General features: G+C 35.4%; 1 protein-coding gene across 1 annotated transcript in view; it reads left to right on the forward strand.

Moving 5' to 3' along the window:
• The window catches only part of CFAP47 (cilia and flagella associated protein 47), a 401,308-nt gene that overhangs the window by 86,055 nt on the left and 294,179 nt on the right, over nt 1-21,074 (forward strand). Inside the window, exons 18-24 of the mRNA XM_035901932.1 lie at nt 916-1,038; nt 2,390-2,521; nt 3,736-3,813; nt 4,311-4,455; nt 5,968-6,062; nt 17,354-17,522; nt 20,623-20,723. Coding sequence (XP_035757825.1) covers nt 916-1,038; nt 2,390-2,521; nt 3,736-3,813; nt 4,311-4,455; nt 5,968-6,062; nt 17,354-17,522; nt 20,623-20,723 — 843 coding nt within the window. The remainder of the gene's footprint in view (nt 1-915; nt 1,039-2,389; nt 2,522-3,735; nt 3,814-4,310; nt 4,456-5,967; nt 6,063-17,353; nt 17,523-20,622; nt 20,724-21,074) is intronic.

Consider the following 21,074-nt stretch of genomic DNA (forward strand, 5'->3'; position numbering starts at 1 on the left):
AAAGCCATGATGGAGAAGGCAAGACAAAGACAATTTGTGTTTTTCTTGTTTTCAATGATATGCTTCCTTTGGCACCGCAACTTTAGTGGTCCTTAATATATTAAGTGGTAATTGTTCTTCTTGGCTTGCTTAGTTTAGCCAACCAAAGGCTGAGAGGTGGTATGATAGCTCTTTAGATAAATATTAAAGAGATAAAAATGAAGGGCTGTCTGTGGGAAACTATATTTCAGAGCTTCAGGCTAATGACAGACTGTAATATAGTTTTGTATTGTTATTTGAAAATGGTATTTGACAATTTGAAAAGCAGTGTTCTGGATAGTCTTCTAAACAGTGAAATGCACCTCAGGTTAATCATTTGTTATCTTATATTACATGCCAGGGAATGTGAAGGAGACAGATCTTTACAAAGAAAACTTTTCCCTTCCTTTTGATGTGCCTGCCTCCTCTTTTATTTATTTTTTTTTCCCCAGTAGCTCTCTCTTCTTCCTATTCTTTTGAAGCCTTGGAAATTGCCATATGTAAACCAGGATATGTGTAAATTAAAATATTAACATTTCTTCTGCTATCAAAATCTCTGAAGTATCTTGTCCTGATCACACATTTAGGACTAAAAAAACCCATGGAACTTGTGCTGTTAAATTCAGTATTTTTATTTGTCTTGAAATTAGCCCAGAAATATCTCTGGGGTTGTGTCTGTTCACTTTGAATCTAGGTAAGTTCAATATATTGAGTAAATCTTGTCTCACATTTAGACTGTCTATTTGAATACTTCTAATTTATGCATTTCCACAAGTATGTTGGCTCACTATGTCATGAAAAGAAAATTATGCTGCATTATTTATTTGTACTTAGTAATATGTTATTTAGTTTGCTTGTTTTCTCTTTTTTTTTTTTTTTTTTTTTTTTTTTTTATAGCTTGGTACTACAAAAGTTCAGTTTATAGAACAAAGGATACCCTTCAATCATAGTCCAATGGGTTTATCTACTTGTAAGACAGCCATTCTTCAAAACATAGGATACAATCATGCATACTTCCAAGTAAGCCAAAAAATTATTTTTAGCATATTTAATTTCTTGGGGTGAGGAGGAAGAAGGGAGTTCAGTTTTACTTAAGTTTTTGTCTGTTTTTTTTTAAGAAATAAGATTTGTGTGGATAGGAATTCTGTCCCTCTGTCAAATTTGGATTGATGGATAGATGGACCAACAGACAAGCAAAGTGGTAATGGTCTAAAAGATTCTGGAACCTTCATGAGAACCAGTGGTGAGGGTAGAACCCCATACTGGTGTACCCTATGAAAAAGCAGCTACAGCATGGCTTTCTTTGTCTTTTAATAGTCAGAGACATTGTAATTGTACTGACTGCCCAGTAAGTGAATACATAGACCCAGACCAGCCATAGCAAATGTGTTCGCTTTGCTAGACTAACATCTGAGAGGAAGATAGGCTGTGTTATGAATTGAATAAGAGATTACATGGATGCCAGAGTGGGTAAAGACATAATACACAAATTAGTAGGAACTAACCTCATTAGCTCCCCTGATCACACAATAATTGTCTCTCTTTATTTAGTGAAGCACAGTAATTTTCATTAAAATCCTCAGAATTTTTGTTACTACATTATTATGGTACTAAGAGACCTGATTATTTTATTTTCATTTGTACTATATTTCTCTGTTTATCAACTGAACATTGTAATAACAAGTATTATTACTACACTCTTGGAGGATGGGCCTGAAAGAATAAAATCAGCATAATCAATAAGAGAAACAAACAAACAAACATACCTAGCAATTTTAAGCCTCCACAAGTACTCTTAAGCCAAGAGATGGCTGGTTGGTCTTAGTCATGATCACTTGTGTAATTATACTTCAAAAAGTTATCTGTTTGGAGTGCATTAGAAGAGAATAAATTCTATTCCTTGCTAATTGTGAGTAAACTGATTATTTACTCCTATTACTATTGTTGAACTTTATAGTATTAGGATCCCATATCCGATCTGCTTACGGTGGATGTCAAAAAAGAAGTGATGAATTTATCTGTCACTGAAAAAGTGTTTTATAGAATATTCTGGAGACTTGCTAGATAGCAAGTCTTAATTTTAATAACTATATGAAAACAACTCAAAAACCAGAATGTGACATTTCCAACTGGTGTGCACAAATTATTTCATAGTAGAAACTGACAGTCATCACATTTAGGAATCTGTTACTTTGTTTACCTGTATTTTTGCCCCAAACTTCTAAGTCCAAGTTAGAATTATATATTATGAAGGTTCTCCTTGTAAGAATTTAGAATCTTCATGGTAGATATATTGGTATTTAAACAACAACATCAAACAGCCCCTCCCGCCCCCCCCAGTATTATTAATTTTTAATGTTTGTGTTTGAAGGTTCTTGATTCAAACCCACTGCCTGGAATGATGATTATCCCTTCTGAAGGGGTGGTACCTGTGGGAGGCCATGCTGATCTCAAAATCTGTTTCACTCCGAATGAAAAAATGAGTTTTGATACAAGAGTGGAGGTATTCAAAATTGGAAGAGTTTGTCTTTTGAGTGTTCTGTTGTGTGTTTATGTGTGGAGATGTGCATACATTTAAGCATGTTTTGGCTTTTATCTCCAGTGATTTAATGCTTTTTAAGCAGAAAAAAAGAAAGAAAGAAAAAAAAAGTACAGCAGTTGATGGCTCCTATAACCTATTCTGTTATTTTGGTCTCAGTCCTGCTCTGAAATATCGTAACAGCCTCAAAGTTTGAGGTGATTCATATTATACTATTGGCAAGCTGTTGAAACTACCATGTGATTGTCTTCAGAGACCATGTAGATATATCTGCAGTTTTTATTATCTATAGAGGAGCAGGACTGGATTACTGCAGTGTCTTTAATTTCTTGACGTCTTTGTGTGGTCATCTCAGAGGCAGATGTACTAGTCGATTTGATTTGATAATAGGAGTGCAATAAACATCTAATCCTATTTTATTTTCTGCATGTCTGCTTCCTGAACTTGTCCTTGGTCAGGTAAGTTAGAATGGGGAAAAGGATGCTACCATGGGGCTGATCTTTGCTAGCTTTTCTGACTCTAATCTTGGATTCTCCAACTTCCATGGCTGTCTACATTATGCATGCTAAACCTGGTATCCATTTCTTTTTTCCACTTCTAAAACAGATTTAGCATTGCTCAGAACAATAGTATCTATGTTGTACCAGCAACTCTGTCAAGCAATTTGTGTTGTGGTATGCTTTCCAATCCTCACAGTTGCTGAATAAATCTAACCTATCCACTCAGCTTTCTCCTGTTCATTCCAGTCATACAGCTTCCTGCAACATAATTTTTGTCTGCAGAAGACTGGTCTTTCCTAAAACTTTGTTGGCTGGGGTATTTTTTTTTTTTAATTGACAGCTATGGCTATCCCTGATATCTTATGCCACAGAGGCATGATTGGTTCTTCTTTGAAACCACATTTCACTGGAATCTTTATATATATGTTCTAGAAAATGAAGGCGTTTTCTTTACATCTTTATATTTCCATAACAAAAAAGCACTATATTATGAGGGCAGACTTATTTTCATATTTTCATTACAAATTATGCTCAATGTCTCTCTCCACTCTGTATCTGTGGGGTATGTTGTTTGTTTGTTTTTAAAAACCCTCTTTTTTGGGTAATTATAACTGATTTGGTGAGATAGTTATGTTAAAATGACCTTGTCAACAATCACACTGTCATCCATTCACTTAGGTATCAGTGCGAAATTCAGGAGTACTAGTGCTTAGGATTGGTGGATTTGTGGAGATCCCTGAAATAAACATTGATGTGGTAAGTATGAAGAAATTGTAGCAATTGGTAAGACTGATAGTGTTTTGCTTTAATTAGGTGTCAGAGTGGCTCATCCCTACTTGGTATTTTTCATTTTTTTCCTATACTAACTTCCTGAGAAAACTATCAGAGAACAAATTAGGAAGAGACATTAAAAACTAAATGTACATATAACAGTTGCGCTAAATGATAGCTGATAGCTTTAGCTTTTGAACTTGACAATCTGGAAAAAGTATGTTGAAAGGGAGATGATTTCCTTAAGGTGGTTATAGGAAAAAAAAAATACAATAAGCGAAAGGGAATCCACTGATCTGCTTACTAAATGATGAAAACTTTCCTTATGGTGTAACTGGACTTATGTATTGAATTCTAAACTCTCGTGTTTTATGTCATGGAAAGATTTTAAAGATGAGGGTTATGCAAGACAATTGATTAACCAAAACTGGTTTGGTTTTTTTTTTAATTCTTTTATTCTTTTTTAATCTTTAAACTTACAGGAACTATTTGACTTCGGTGGTGTTTATGTCGGTTCTACAAAATCAATCCCCTTTTTGCTGCAGAACAAAGGACAAGCGTGTACCAGAGTGGAGTTTGATTTTTCTAAGTATAGGGATTTTAAATTGAATGCTAATGAACATTCAGGTATTTGCTTTTGCTGTATCAAAATTTTCATTACATAAAGAACGGATAATGTTAAGAGAAACTCTGTCAACCTATTTCTGGTATACAAATTTTCCGATTTAAGAAAACCTAAAGCAATTCTTTTAAAAGTGCTGCTTAATATAAATTAAGAGGAGACATTTTGGTTTGCCTGTAAAATTACATTTACCAAAAATAAGCATTTGGAAAATGCCAGGTTGTCTGTAGATTTTTTTTTTTTTTTTTTTTTTTTTTTCTCCCCCCTGTAGTTACTAAGGTATGTTAAAAAGTTTGAATACTCTCTCCCCAGTTAAAATAAAAAACCCAACTAAACAAACAACAAAACAATACTAATTTCTTATTCATGGACTTTTACCCGCTATCTTGACAATGTTTACCCTTCAGTTAATTCATCATCAGTATAAGGGTCAGACTTCTCTTTTTCCTAATGGTACAGGGTGTCTGCAGATTAATCACAGGACCTCTGTTCTGCAGGATGCCAACTCAGAATGACATTGGGGTAATATGTGGAATTAGATTACACTAGTTCTATCAAGAAACAAAGAATAGCAGATTCTTATCTTTCACTTATTGTTGCTTATCCCCCTTTTCTACTTCAGTCCTGGCACCTCCTTTGCTGTTCCAACATCTTAATTCATGAGAGAATTTTACATCTATGCTTACGTGCCTCTTGCCCCCGCGAGCTCAGGAAATCAGGACTGTTTCTTTCACAAGACAGCATTATAATATTTAGTTTTACCTTTGTGTAAACTATGTGTGGATGATGACAAGAACAGAGGGGTTTTCTTACTATGTGGTGGACTTCAAAGGGAAGGCAAGGGCTCCTAGTCAGTCATCTTAACTTGGAAGACAACTGTTAAGACTGTCTACAACAGGCAACTAGCCAGCGTGGGAATCAACTCATTGCATGTGAATTCTAGATCAGAGTTTGTGCTTGAAACAAATAATGTGACATCCATTCAGGCCCAGTACTGTTCACGTGGTGAATACTGGATGAATACTGATGCTAGTGTTTGAGGATGTTACCTTGTTTATTGGAAGCCCATGCTTCTGCCAGTGCCTTAAAATTGGACTGACAGTCTGAAACATGAGGCAAACTTTACTGGTAAACTTCTGTAGTGCAGATTATGCTTAAAAGTCATTTAGAAAAAACCAGTTTCAGCCAACTATTTTTGTCCCTGTGGTATTAGTTTTCATTATTTAGTTAACTATTTTTGCCTAATGCTTTTATTCAAAGGTAAATGACAGTGGTGTGGTTTTTTTGAAATATTGTGTTCTTCCAAATCAATAACTTTCATTAAGGTACTGGTGATTAATAATTATCAGAATTACCTCCAGAATCCTTATGAGAAACACTATATTCGCTTGTAACTTTGTGAGAAATGTTTACCATACAGATATGTAGATACTGTATGTTTGAAGTACTGCAACTATTACAAAGTTGATATTTATTGTAATAACATCTGTAATTTGATTCTGAATTTTGTTTGACAGTGGTTGACTGCTGTTCTTCAAAGCCTTATTTGTATTCAGTTAACTTAAATGGAAAGTCAGCTGTGCAATGCTGCTTGTCCTTCATGCCAAAAGAGGTAGGTTTACGGGGTAGTGGTGATTACGCTAATTTAAACTTTGTGATATTTCTATGGTGAAAGAATATAAACATTTTAGATGTGCATTTTAGTGTGTGCAATAGTTTTGTAATAGTAATCCAATTCTTAAGAAAACAAGTTCTGAAATAACCTATATACAAGTCTTGCTGCTTTCCTTAAATGTTTGCATATGCAATGAAAACACACTTTCTCAATGACTTAAAAAAGGAAAACGTATAAACTTAAATTAAAATGTCTCACCACGCGTTCATTAAATCATTCAGCAAACTGGCAGCCATTTTCTTTTTGCACCTATTTGTGCTTTAACTCTCAGATGACCTAGGCATGGCAAAAGTGGAGGAGTTTTATGTGTCATAAAGATTGACAAAGTTGCTTTCTGACTGAGCTATTTGAAGGAAATAAATTGAAGATATGAGACTTTATGGGTTAGTTTTACATTGGGAAAATAGCATTTTATTGGTAGCTAGGTCTCAATAGAGAGTGCTATAGCAAATTTTAAATCTAAACCTATTGAACAATGCTTTAGAAATGGCAGGTTTGGGGTTTCAACATATTAGAGAACAAATAACTGAAAGAAAACTTAGTCTTTGATATTATGAACCAGCTTCAGAACAAGCAGTTGGGGACCACTTCTACAGCACATAAACCTGTTGCATTAGCTGCATTTTTACCTTAAAAAAAAAAAAAAATTCAGAGATAATGCATCTTGGAAGGGTCAACAATATTCTTTTTTTCTCTCCTTACCCCCTTCTGCCCCGCTTCCCAACACTTTAGCTTTTGAATAAAAGGGAATTCCTTGTTCAAAACATCATTCAAATAATATTTGCATATTACAAGGCTATGATGTCTGGTAACACTGTGATTTTCTTCCTCTTATTACTGTCAGCTTAGATTCTGTGTACACATGGAAGCTATTGTGAAATAACTGATGGTGTGAGTTTATAGCACATTCACTACTCTGAGATGATTTTTCCTGAAAGAATGTGAGTCAATAGATTCATAAAAAATGAGCTATTTCAAACCAAATTAATTTCCTCCTATAACATAGCAGGCCTTCAGGGTAGGGAAGAAGCAGTAGATGTCCCGTCTTTAATTATCTTGACACTGTCTGATGCAACATTCTCATAAGCAAGGCAGTCATATTTAGACTAGATACAGTGTTAGGAAGTATGTAATTGTTTGCAAAATGGTACATAGAGAATATCACCAGTCAAACTGGAGAGGAACTCGGTAAGGAAAAATGCTGACATTTTCATTTACGTAGGAAGGATCAGTAATAGACACGCAAGACTAGATAATGCTGTTGGAGTAATCTATGTGTATGGTAGTGTAGATCAAAAGCCAAACAAGAAATAAGAGTAGAGTCGGACACCATACTGATTTAATAGGAATAAGGTTCATAAAGCAACTAAAATAATTATTCTAATCAGTGCTAATAACACTTCAGTTGGAAAACTTTTCCCATGTGAGATGCCACACTTAAAGAAAGAAATGGGAAAAAATCCCTTAGAAAGAAAGTCCTAAAGAAAGCAATGGAAATGATCAGAAGCTCAGAAAGCACAAACTGTGTAAAAATAAACAAACAAACCAAACCAAAAAAACCCTAAAACACACCCCCCCCCAAAAAAAAACCCTCCTCCAAAACCCCCACAAAAAAGTTCCACACTCACCAAAAAAACCCCAACAAAAAACCCCACCAACCCCACCTAACTTCCAATATTCTGTGGAATATAATTTGTATATGCTTGTTCACTGCAGTAGATAAGTAATGAGGTAGCGGCTTCAAATTATGCCAGGCAGATTAGATTAGATATAAAAACTTGTAGCTAAGAGAGTCAAATATTGGAATAAATTACCTGAGAAGATAGCTCCGTTACTGAAGACTCTTAAGAAGGGGTTGGACAAGCATTGCCAGAAATGCTTCAGTCTGTCCCAAAGAGACAAGTCATCTGTCAGACAGTCACGTTTGTGCATTGTAAAACCATATTCTAACAGCACGTTGTTGCTCCAAAGGTGAAATTCTGGCCCCACTAAGGCTAGTTTTAAGGCTCTTAGTAATTATAACAGTACTTCTTAGTGTCTGTCTCTTGCTAAGTGTGAAATTCAAACCAGTTAAATAATAAAAAGGAATATAGATTTTTGGCTTAAAATGGTGAAATTGGAATGTGGAAAGGCTAGCTTCCTTTCTAAATAAAAAGTAGTACATAAAATATTGTGGAGCCGTGTAAAACAAAAATAGGAAAAAGATTGATTAAACTTCTAATGAGTAGGTATATATTATTACTGTTCTTACAGCCAAGCTTTGGAACTTAATTAGTTTTGATTTTTATTTTACCAGTAAAGTCATCCAAGATGCATATTTCATTTACAAAAGCAACCTGTTGTAACAACATTCTCTTAAAGAAACATTTTTCAGCTTAAAATAAGTATTCAACATTTTAATTTTTTTGTTCTAATTGAAAGATTGTAAATAGAAATGAGAAACAAAGTGCTGCTTTGTAACTGCTAGTTAGCTTGCAGTAAGCCATAGATACAACGCTAAACTGAGAAAGTAAATGGTTGCTAAAACTGTAATGCCCTTCTGTAAGAACTTTCCAACGCTCCCAAGTTTCAATTCTTTCCTGTTTTTCATTTTGTATCATCTGATTGCTTTGAAATAGTATGTACTTTTGAGGAGTTAGCTCTGCTTTTTGGATTAGATGGAAACAAGGTAAACAAGGTACAACCAGTACTGTAGCTTAGTTAAGATAGTGGTTAATTTTTTTTTTTTCCCTTCAGCATCTATACAGAAAATTCAGTTAGGAGTTCCATAAAAATAGAATGCCACAAATGTACTGATTTAAAAATGATAGATAGGGTCTAGCAGTGTTGCTCTATGGATGATGCAAGGGTGTGTACTGTGTATAAGATTTAACAGGTAACAAAAGTTTCACTTCCAACGCCTCAATGTCAATATATTTTCATAAAACAATTTTAATTAAGTCTTGTTGAGTATTTAAAAGACACATTTCTGATCTACATCGTAGATGTAGCTTTCATTTATTTTTTTTTCTCAGTAGCTAAAAGCACACAATTGTGTATAAGATCTAAAACACATACATACTGATGGGAGCCATAACCCGAAATCTGACAGCTCTGTTCTTGCTTATGGCATTGGATTTCTCTGGTGACAGTGCTGCTGTACAAAGTGGTCCTTTATTCTCCACTGTAGTGGAACAGTGCGTAGTAGAAGGTCAGCCACCCCCCTTACACACTAGCGAAATACCAACTAAATGCCCCCCCGCCCCCAGCTATCAAAACAGGGATTTTATTTGCCTCCCAGTACTCTATTTCCCATTGTTACAATTGAGCTCTATTACTGTTTTCTTTCTTGTTAAGTTGCAGGATGGATTAAGAGTAGAAATGTTGCTACTAACACTGCTGTAAGTTCAAGTGATGAACTAAATATTTCTGAAGACTGCTGAAATAGCAGATGGTTCTTTGTGTTTAATTTCACTTGTCATCTGCACTACTGTTCAGTATTACTGTTTGTTATTGATGAGCATCTCCAACTGTCATTTGATACTGGTGGTATGGTAACCCAACTAAAGACAAGATTATACCAGCTGGCAGTCTGCTTTAATTATGATATAAATTTGGAAGACAGATAATTCCTATATCTGACTGGATCTGTTTTGTGACTGCTCTTCCAAAAAGAAAAAAAAAATATTGTAGAATAAATTACATCTATTGATTACAGATTTCTTGAAAGGATTTTTCTGATATTTTCTAATTTTTCAAACTCTGGGTCTAAGTGTTTTTTCCAGTCTTGAGAATAATTTTTGGCAAACAGATTCAGTAGTAAGAGAATAAAAACTTCAAAAAGGAAGTTTTTCTGGAGCACCTTATACCTCATAACCAACTAATAATGCTGCTTTAATGAAATGTCTTTATTTCAGTTTCCCCTTCTCTCCACGTGCTCACAGTCTGTCTCCCTTTGCCCTCAGTGCTGGGTAAGCTCACTGTACAACCAGTGCTTCTCTCCTGCTCCCATGTATTAGTGCCTGCCTGTCAGGGGGCAGCTTACTTATTGCTAGGTAAGACGTGCCCAAATGCACTTACAACCCACTGGTGGTCACAAGTTAACATCACTGAGAGTTAGTGCAGTACTGATAGCTGGCAGCCATAGCACTGGCTAATGTTAAATGGAATTAACCTCAAAACCTAAATGTGTTGCCCAGTATGGTGTGACTAAAGGAAGCATCTGGAAGTATTCATACCCCCCAGGATGCTGTAGCTTTTCTTTAATTTAACTCCTGCAAAGTAGAATGCTAATAAAAAGCATAGTTCTGTTAAGAAAGTGGTCCAGGTACCAGCATCTCTTATTGTGATCAGAAACTCTCCTTAGTTACTGATGCTTAAAACATTCCCCATTGGATCAGAGTTCTTTATCACTCTGCCTCATCTAGATTTCCCCCTTTTCTCACCAGATTTCTTCCTTCTCCTTCCTGACTTTCTAGACTTGAAAAAACTCTAATCTTCTCTGTGTATTGAGCTTCCCCTAGTCAGGTTTCACAGTTGCAAGCTCTGTTTCCTGCCTCTGCACTCAAACAGCTGTTTCTCTGATCTCATCACCATTTTCTGGACAACTGCTCTTACCCAGCTTGCATCCCAGCTGCTAGGAACCTTGTGTATCCCATCAAGTCACATACTTTTCTGTCCGCCTTCTGGTTCTACTAAAACTTCCTGCTGTTGTTGTAGTCGTTACTGACAACACTACCCTATAAACCAACAAAACCCTACTATATTGATGCTATTGCAAAGAAAGTAGATACTAGAACTAAGGAAAAATTAAAATATTTCAGTAGCATTGATGATAAAAAAATCACAAAAGCATGGAATTACTTTAATATGCTTTAAAATTTTATTAAAATCACTTGAATTATTAATGTAAGGTTTCAAGTAACTTAGTCTTGAATGCAATCTTGAATTCTGCTAAAAAATCAACTTGGCAATGGCTTTCCTTCTGCCTCAAAAAGCTTCAAATCAACAAAGGAAGCAAATACATAGGAACTCTGAATAGCTCCTACACTTCTCACTAAAACAGTATGTACAAGCACATGTGACATCAAAAGATGCTCTTAGAGATGAAGTATGTTGTCATGCTTATACGATAAGACCTAAAAAACGTTGAGATAATTCTCCCAGTATTCTAAGAAGTGGTAAAATGAAGTTGATGTATTATAGATAAGGCTGGAATGCTGCTCAGACATGGCCCGACTGTGCCTTTGTGCTATTCCAGTGTCTCAGAAGGTGTTAGAGGTGACAGGGCTCTCCGCCTCACTGGAGAGACTTTAACCTTGGGGTTTGTTGTCTGTGAAAGTCAGAGCTGTAAAATACTTCTTATTGTCATATTTGTATACAGGCTGTGTGCTGCTTTCTTTTCTGTTTTGATATAGTTTTATTTGAGAGACACTTCAATTCCATTTTAGTTTTTTTTTCACTGCAGTATAAAGAGGTTTAGCCAGCTGAATGTCTGATGGGCTAGCCAGGGTTCTCATTTCAGAGCTGAATAGAAAAAAATTCTGGTAATTAAACAAAAAAACCCAACCAAACAAAAATCCCATGGCTATCTGGCCAAATATCTGTCGTAGCTCCCTCATCCCTATCCAGAGACAGAGCTAAAAATTTTTACCAATATTTTTATTGATTGATTCTTAGCAGTGATTATTTTTTGAACTGAGTTTTAAATCTGTCCAAGAACCATAGAAGCATAAGCTTTTCTGACCACATCTCTCCTTTTGCAAGCTACCTGTCCAGGTAACAGGGAGGAACACCTCATTCCTTTGGTCTTGTGCCAGGGAAACAGGCAGCATGTGGTCATTTTAAATATTAGCTTATCTTCATTCCTCAGCTGTTACTGTGTTTCTCCAGGCAGGATGATCCACCTGCCAGCAGCAGTGTCGTGCACGGTCTGGTAAGGAAAGCAGACAAAGCAAGGTGCAGGAGTGTACTGCTTCCAAATGACCTTATTTTTTTTGTTTTCTTCTTCCCCCTGCTGGAAAATAACAAGTTCCAGCATCTTGGAAAAAAGACAAAATACACAGCTGTGTAATAATAAAGCCTACGAGGGCCTTTGATTGAGATAAATAGAGCAAGTCACACCTGTCAGAGCTTATTGCTATAAGCTTTTTGTAGTGAAGTGACAGGTGGTTTTGTGGGGGGTTTTTTGGCATTTTTGATGACTACTTTTTTTTTTTTTTTTAAATGAAAGAACAGAATTCATGGTGTAAGAAATGAATTCTGTGGAAAATCTGCAGCTGTGGAATTACAGGGTATTGCTGGTGCATCATCTCTGACCGTGTACAAGGAAAAGATTTAGTTTTATTTCAGTGTTTTGAATGATGGCTTTGAACACTAGTTACATTATTCATTGTGGAAAGCTGCTTATCTGTGATATAAAGCTGGGGAATTTAGGCTGCATGAAAGATTTAAGTATGTTTTAAGGAAAAGCTCATGTTAAATCTGAGGGGAGGTTGAGAATGTATATACAGTTGCAGGACATAAACCCTAGGTTTTGCAGTTACGTTTAAATTTGAATCAAACTGACTTTTTTTTAAATATACATTACATTTTCTTTCTTTGTATCACTGCTGAATCCGTATATTGTTAGTGTTATAAATAAACTTTAAAATTGGCCTTTACAAGAAAATTCAATGACTTTTAATGCTTCAAGATATTTGAACAGTCTGCATGTTGTTATATGATAAATACAAGAGTATTATCCTTTACAGATGTTTAAACTTAATTTTAAGTCATAAATTAGCTTACTGATTTACTTGCAATTCCCTGTGAATTTGTACTGCGAAAGCAAGTACTGTAATTTTAGGGAGATGTCACACGTTCTTTGTGCTAAATAAATCATAGAATCATTTAGTTGGAAAAGACCTTTAAGATCATCGAGTCCACCACTAAACCATGTCCCTAAGCACCTCGTCTACCTGTCTTGCAAATACCTCCAGGGATGGGGACTTAACCACTTCCCTGGGCAGCCCATTCCAGTGCCTGACAGCCCTTTCGGTGAAGAAGTTTTTCCTAATGTCCAACCTAAACCTGCCCTGGCACAACTTCAGAACATTTCCTCTCGTCCTATCGCTTGTTACCAGGGAGAAGAGGCCGACCCCCACCTGGCTACAGCCTCCTGTCAGGCAGCTGTAGAGGGCGATCAGGTCTCCCCTCAGCCTCCTCTTCTCCAGGCTGAACAACCCCAGTTCCCTCAGCCGCTCCTCGTAGGACTTGTGTTCCAGACCCCTCATCAGCTTTGTTGCTCTTCTTTGGACATGCTCTAGCACCTCAATGTCCTTGTAGTGAGGGGCCTGAAACAGAACACAGCATTCGAGGTGAGGCTTTACCAGTGCTGAGTACAGGGGAAGGATGACTTCCCTGGTCCTGCTGGCCACACTGTTTCTGATACAAGCCAGGACGCTGTTGGCCTTCTTGGATACCTCGGCACACTGCAGACTGCACACACACAAAGTACATGATTTCTGGATTTGACAGCAAAATTTTTACTCAACCTTGAGAATATGTGCTGTATTACAATAAAAATTAGAAAAATACATTATATAAAGCATAAAATATATTATTCTATTGGAATACTTAGTAAAGATAGAAATGAAGTGGTTTGAAATTGTTTTTTGAAAATAACTTAATTTTTTAATGTTTTTTTTTTTTTTTCTTTTTACTCTGATTCCCCCCCTCAATCTGATAACTTTGCTTGAGTTTATTTTTCATGCATGAATTTTACCTAAAATACCATTTTAATTGTCATGGATGCTGGGGTAGTTGTTGCCCCTTTTGTTTCTTTCAGTATACTATTTAGGCTTGAGGCAGGAAGCCATTCAGCTATTGTTCAGTCTCTAATGTTGGGCTTAGAACTACCATGTACTTTGTAGCAAACCTATTTCATACATTCCAATGAGTTTCGGTAGCAGAGCTTTCTTGATCAGACAGCTTTCTTAAAATCAACAACTTTTATATTTGTTTAGCAATTCTATCAAAAAAAATTGGAAGGTGTTTTAAAATGCCCTCTAAATAAAAGTTTGCAGGAATATCAGTTTTATTTAAAGAATTGTTATCTTCTGGTGGCAGCCTATACAAGCGTGTCCTTTTCTTGCATCCTTTGGAGGTGCTTTATGTGAACGCATAACAAAAAGCTCCTTTGTCTCAGGTGACTAGTCTTTTTAAAGCTTCTTTTGAAGCATTTTAATTGCTAAGGCTACCACTTAGTAGATGATGCCTCCTTTCCAATTAACATGCATAATTAGCGTAAATCAGGACTGGAAAAATATTTCTTATAATGATATAAACAACCTTGAGTGTTTGTGCAAGAGCTCTCTAGACTGCTTACTTCCTGCCTCTCCCTGTATTCTATGGTTTATGAAGTTAAATGCATCTTCAGAAAAATATCTCCATAGATAAAAATATTCACAGCTTATTTAAAAAGCAACTGCAAGTCCAGGAATAGTAGAAGGCTTTTTTTTTTTTTTTTAATATTGTCATTATTTTTTTCAAGTGTATAATCTTACAAGAGAGAACTTTCCATTATGGAGTTTTAGAGATTTGAAATGAATCATACTTTTTTTTTTTCTTTTTCTTAAAATATGTAGAAAAGGAAAAATAATGCTTCTACTTGCAAAGTGAAGTCCTAAAAAATGAAATTAAGTTTTAATTCTGTTTCAGTAATGCGTGTGTGTGTATGTATGTGAATTATAATATGATTTCTAAGTATATAGAATTTTTAAAGAATTTTTCATTTGTAGTACAGGTTATTTAATGTGCAGTTGATGAGACAAAGATATGTATGAATGAAATAAGAGGTACATGATTTGTTCTCAATTATATAAATACATTTCCATAAGTTGTGTTGGCTCTGAATTTGCGCCATTGTACTTCAAAGCAAATACAGGTTTTCAGTTAACATCATGTCCTACATGTAGTGAATTGAGTATCTTGCACATATTTGGTTTTGTTTGCCAGTTCTTAGCAAATAAACCCCTCATTGCATAGTAAGACTAAATCAGATTTTCCTGATAGTGGGGCTGAAAAGCAAATTTTGAACAGTTGCTTTGGGAGAGGGATAAAGGGATTCCACCTTTTGTTGTCAGACCTAAATATACTAAAGATAACAGCATTGATGAAGAAGAATTGCAGTGCTAGACTGTACTGTTCTGCATAGCCAAAGATGTAGTGATAGACTAAACATTTTAATCTTGCCAAACTTTAAAAAACTTAGTGTCATTATATTGTTATAGATGTCATACATGCTAGGAAAGGGCGGATTTTCCAGCTCACTTTTTTTACTGCAATTCTTGGCCATGGTGTTTCAAGTGTTAGAATTGCCCATGTTGGGAAGTACCTGCTGGCCGTAGAGAGCTGCCAAGGCTGGGAGGAATCTCAGAACCTGAGATGTGCAGACATCTCTTTGTTCTCCCTACAGTGACCCATAATGCTTGGGATAGAAGTTGGTTATTTATGCAGCATTTTGCATATTATTCTTCTGAAGATGTGTTCTGGGTACACTATACCAAATATAGCAAACTTCTTGTACAGCCAGAGGAGTGTCACAGAATCTGTGGATTGTGTCTGTATTGTGACTGTTGTATGACATGCTTGACCTGGAGAGTCCTGTACATTTTCTTCCCCCCTCTCTCTCTCTGGTATTGGTTCACTTTACAGTTTTTCTTGCATATGTATTTTAACAGCTGTCAGGGTTACCAAATAATGATTTATTCAGTTCTATTCTATCACACTTCTCTTATGGTTCTGGAAAAAGTTTTAAAAAATGTTTTTGACAGATTCCACAGCCTTGAAATGCAATGCTCATTACTTTCAACTATAAAAAAGATAGTTGTTTCTCTACAGCTGCAAGGAGTCACTGTTGATAGTGACATGAAATCATGTATTTCACCCATGCTTTGAAGTGAAGGGAACTTATCACACTATGAAGAAAAGATCCTTTTCAGTCTCATTTTTAATTATGTGGTTTTATGCCACAAGAGCATATTTTGAAGATGTAATTTGATGAAGTTTATGTGGGCGACTTGAGATACTAAAAATAGAAGGGTATGTAAATCAAATCAGGAGACTTTTACTCAATCTTTGTTTATGACACACCTCGAGCATTAGTTACTAAAAAATCTTCAATGGCGTTCACCATGTTAATTTTGAAAAAACAATTCTATATTATAAAATCTAATAATTATCAGATTTGAAGTATCAATATAAACCAATGGCAGTGTTAGGTTAATGGTTGGACTTGATGGTCTTAAAGGTGTTCTCCAACCTAAACGATTCTGTGATTCTATGACTATGATTCTAGTGATCTCACTAGAAAAACTTACCCTCATCCTGTGCTCTCCTCTTGCTAAGCACAAATGCACAAAATCTTCCACAAGGCTCAGCACACATCTCTCTCACCAGGAGTTTGTAATTGTGTGTTACAAACCCTGCTGGAACTCCAAGCACTGTAAGTGCTGTGTACTTTCTTCTCATTATCTGAGCTCTGTGTTGGTTCTGTTACAGATGGATATATGCCTCATGTCCTGGCTTAGGACAAAATATTTTTTTTTCTTTCCTGTCATTTGTATATTCTACTTACTACCACATAGGTGAAAGTGCAGCATGATGCACTACTTTCTGCAGTTTTTGAAAGCTTTTAAATGATTCATAACTTCTTTATATAGCAGATTTTACTGCAAATTTTAAGCAGCATGCAGATTTTATAGGGCACAGTTATCCATACTTTTTTTTGGCTGGAGAACATACTGCTCTAGTGTATTGATCCTTGGAAAGACAGAGCAAGAGGCAAGAAATGCCTCCTTGAAAGAGTGCTGTGAAATAAATTTGGCCTCTCGAGCTCAGGCTTTCTGAACTTATGTAGCTTTGTTTCCCTCCCTGTTTGCCTGCGCTTATGCATTTGGGCCACTGCTCCAACGTTTTTTCACTCAGAGTGGTTGAAGAGGTTCACAACACAGTGATTTACCAGGAGCCTTGTCTGTAGCTCTGCTGATAATCCTGATGCTTTTGGGCATGCAGTTTTTTCCTCAGTGGGGGAAAAAAATGGCTGGCCACTACTTACTTAAAGGGCTGATACAACCATCCTATTAATATCACGATCAAGTCCTAAGTTAATTTCAGTAATTCTTCTAAAATAGCAGTACCACTCATGGTTCAAGAAGTACCTACAGTTTCTTTGGGAAAGTGACCACAGTGATATTTTTGTCCTTTAGGTGGCAGCATATGACTTCACTCTTCCAGTTAATACTCCTCGGGCTGCCTTCGAATTGACACAGCCAAGCCCTGTATCTGCAACTTCTGTTGGGTCTGTACAGCACATCGTCGTTCCTCGGCCACAGGCAATAACTATGGCTGTTCCATTGTGTAGAGTTAAAGCAGTTGGTGGGTAAACTATTGTATTCTAACAGCAGATAATTTCTACTAACCTGAAATTTGATTGATAATTGTGCAACTTCTAAATTTCTTGGAAACTTGTGAAATTTTCAAATTTTGATTTATATTTTTATATATGTCAAAACCTGAACTTTCTATACATAATTATGGAATGCTGGGAATTTTTTTTTTATATATAGCCATTTGACTTATTAGTTTACCAAAATTCATCATTATTTCTATTCATTCATTAGTATTTCTAGACCTTATCATGCAGACCCCAGTATTTACAGCAGTTCCTCTGAAAATTGTAGAAAAGTAGTATCTCATTCATAGTCTGTCTTTTTTTTCTAGTCTTACCCTTTCAAAACTAGGAGCTCTAGGTATATTTAAAACTCCTTTAAAATGCCTTTGACTGGCCCTGATCTCATCTGAGAGAACTGGTAGTAATTTAGTCCATTTGCTTCTGTTTGCTTTTATGTGTAGAACTGCACTCTTCTGGGCTGTCAGAGCTTGTTAATGGCCAAAGTTACAGGCTGCTCTCCTGCAGCGAAAAATTGATACCTTAAATGATTCTTCCCTGCTTTTCTTAGAAATATTTTGTGGTTTTCTTTAGTCTCCTCAAGTCTGATCATTATAGTCACATAGACCTACACATTGTGAATACCTGAATCCACTGTCTTTCCTCATCTCAGTTTTTAATACATAGTCACTGTTTATTTGAGATGAAACTTAATTCCAGGAAGACACTCAGCACTTGAGTTTGTATAATGTTTAAACATCTTGGGAGCATTGAAGGAAGCTTGGCCAATTAAATGCATAAAGTGGGGTAAAAGCAGCTCGAATTCTCCAATTTATTAGGTTTTATGTATGTTTGGGGTTTTTTTCCCTTTTTATTTTTTTTTTCTCTGTAGGTCTTTAATTTCAGTTGTACTTTTGAAATCTTTTAAGATATTAAAGGTTTCTGAGAGACCTTCTTTAGATCTTGTGATGGAAGTAAATTCATATTAAACATTTCTAAATATATTTTTAGTTTAAGAACATGTAGAAAAAAGATAAATGTACATATGTATATAAGATTATTAGAAAGCACATCTCTAAGTAAAAAAATAATGAATCAAAGTACCAAATTTCTAGTGCAGAAGTGATATATGTAATCTGAAGAAAATAGAAAATATTTATTTCCTTTTCTGTTTTGTTGTGGAATAATGAATCGATACAATCAGTAAGACTCGCTAATAAATGGCAATCTTATCTAAATTTTATCGCAGACTTGTACTTCTGCCACATACAATTTTTCAAACTAACATTATAGTCCAGCAACAAGTAATCATAGTATTAAAGTGAATATGTAATACTTTCAGTTCTAAGAAATAGTTGAAAAAATAAAGTATGGCTTCTATTTAAATTTCAGTATTGGAATTACATTCTTACTGGGAATTTTGATGGGCTGGGAGGAGGGAGAGAAGTCTAAACACATGTCTTCAACACTCACTATTTCACATAATGGTATAGATGCAGGCAACTAGCCAAATTATTTTTACTGTTAAAAAAGAACTTGATAATTTTATTACATTCTAACAACTTAAGAATTGTCTGTTATTGATTCATCATTTCAGATTACCACTTTAAAAACTAGAAGTGGGTAAGATGCATCTTGCAAGTTCAAAGTTTTGATCTGACAAGTATTCCTAATTCTCACTGCTGTGTGTTTTATGGCACATTTATTTTCCACTTTTATAGTTTTTTTCCACGTGACAGTTCTTGTGGTTGACTGGGATTCGGACTGCATGGGACAGTGCAGTTGGCACTTAAATCAATAGCTTGTATCCGATGTTTGTACTTGGGATTGTTCACCCTGAGAAAAGAATCACAATAATCTTGGAGTAGATAACCTAGTCTTTTAACTTCAGTGTAGTCAATATGTTTTCAATCCATCAGGGATCCTTTTTTTTTTTTTTTTTTTTTTTTTTTTTTTTAAAAAAACGGTTTGTAGACTGTTTCAACACCTGGGAAGGAAAGCAGGTCTCTTACTTAAATACTTGTAAGACTTTTCCCTTGGAAATTGTTTATCAGTATGTAAGAAAATACTGAAAGAGGAAAAAAAAACAAACCCAGAACAAACCAGAAAAGTCAAATGGAAAAGACACAAGCCCTACCTCAGCCAGACACAAAGGAAGAGGATATATTACCAGTGTAATGACTTAATGTGAGCTGATTTTTAATTTTTTTAATAGTCAATCTCACAATCTTTTTTGTGGGGTAGATAATTTTCTTTCCTTTCCCTTCTAGTCTTTCAGTTGTGCTGTGTTTTTCTTGTACAGGCAGTTTCTGTGAGAGGTGAGGGCTTCATGAGTGACATAGTTGCATACTGGTGGAAGCATGCCAGCAGATTCGGTTCCTACTTCAAAACAGTACTAGTTTATATGCTTGTGCTTTAGAGAAATACAGACAGTATTGTTGTTTACCTGATGTGAGATATGTGATTAGGAAATCCCTTGGGTGTTTTAGGGGGAGAAAAGAATTGATCAACACATTTCCTCACTGAGTGTGAAACAAACTTGCAGATTTTAATAAAGGGGTACTGTATGCTTGCTAGGTTTATTTCCAGTGTTTAATCTAATCAAGAAGCAAAATGAGATTGTGGGAGCATTTACCTTTGTTTTTCTAAATCCTGACTTTAAACTTCATCCTTTGTGACAGTTTCTTTGTATCAGCTATATGAAATTAAGAGAAATGCTGTTTTTTAAAAAATCTTTAAAGTCTTCTCTAATGATGACCATCACAAATATAAATGCATTCATCTGCAATAGGAAGATCGTGTGGCGCTCTATTTACAGTGTCTTTATATGAAGAAGAGATGCTATAAGTCTGGTAGACACAAAATTTAAATAATTTAAATGTGACTAAAAGGGCATAAGAAGACAGAAAGTGAAATTACAGTAATTGTGTATAAAATACAGGGACAACAGAAAGAAAATACAGCTTTAAAACAAGGGGAGCAAATTTCTGCTAAACGTGCAGAAACAATGACTTTATAAAGGGACTTTGAGGAAATATTTGTCAAAATAATGCTGAATAAACATCCCAAATTATTTTTTTCCAACAGTACTTAAATCACCATTGGAGTTCTCCTCAACGGAACTTAAATTTGCACAGCATTCAAGTGGCACAAATTTCAGTATAGCTGATGAAAGTCTGAATTCTCAGGTATGTAATCACAAGTGTTATTATCCTTATTCTTGGCTATAGCTTTTAATTACTCAAAAATGACTAGGAAAAGAATACAGATTTGGAACTAAAAATTCAGTCATGTTCCAAATATATGGTTCAAATATTTAATTTTTTCCTGTTGTCATTTTGTTCAATTTTTGATTTTATGTTTGTCTTTTGATCAGTAGAAATTTTTCCAAAACTCAAAATTGGGCTTGTCCTGACTTTCTAGTTATGAGAAAGTGTGGGCACCATAAGAAACTGACCACGAATTGTGTAAGAAATAGCTTACTTCCAAAGATTTTCTGCCTATACTAGTAAACTAAACAGTGACAGTGCAGGAATGAA

Source organism: Egretta garzetta, unplaced genomic scaffold, assembly GCF_000687185.1.
Source record: "Egretta garzetta isolate BGI_Z169 unplaced genomic scaffold, ASM68718v1 scaffold70, whole genome shotgun sequence".
NCBI classification, from domain to species: domain Eukaryota; kingdom Metazoa; phylum Chordata; class Aves; order Pelecaniformes; family Ardeidae; genus Egretta; species Egretta garzetta.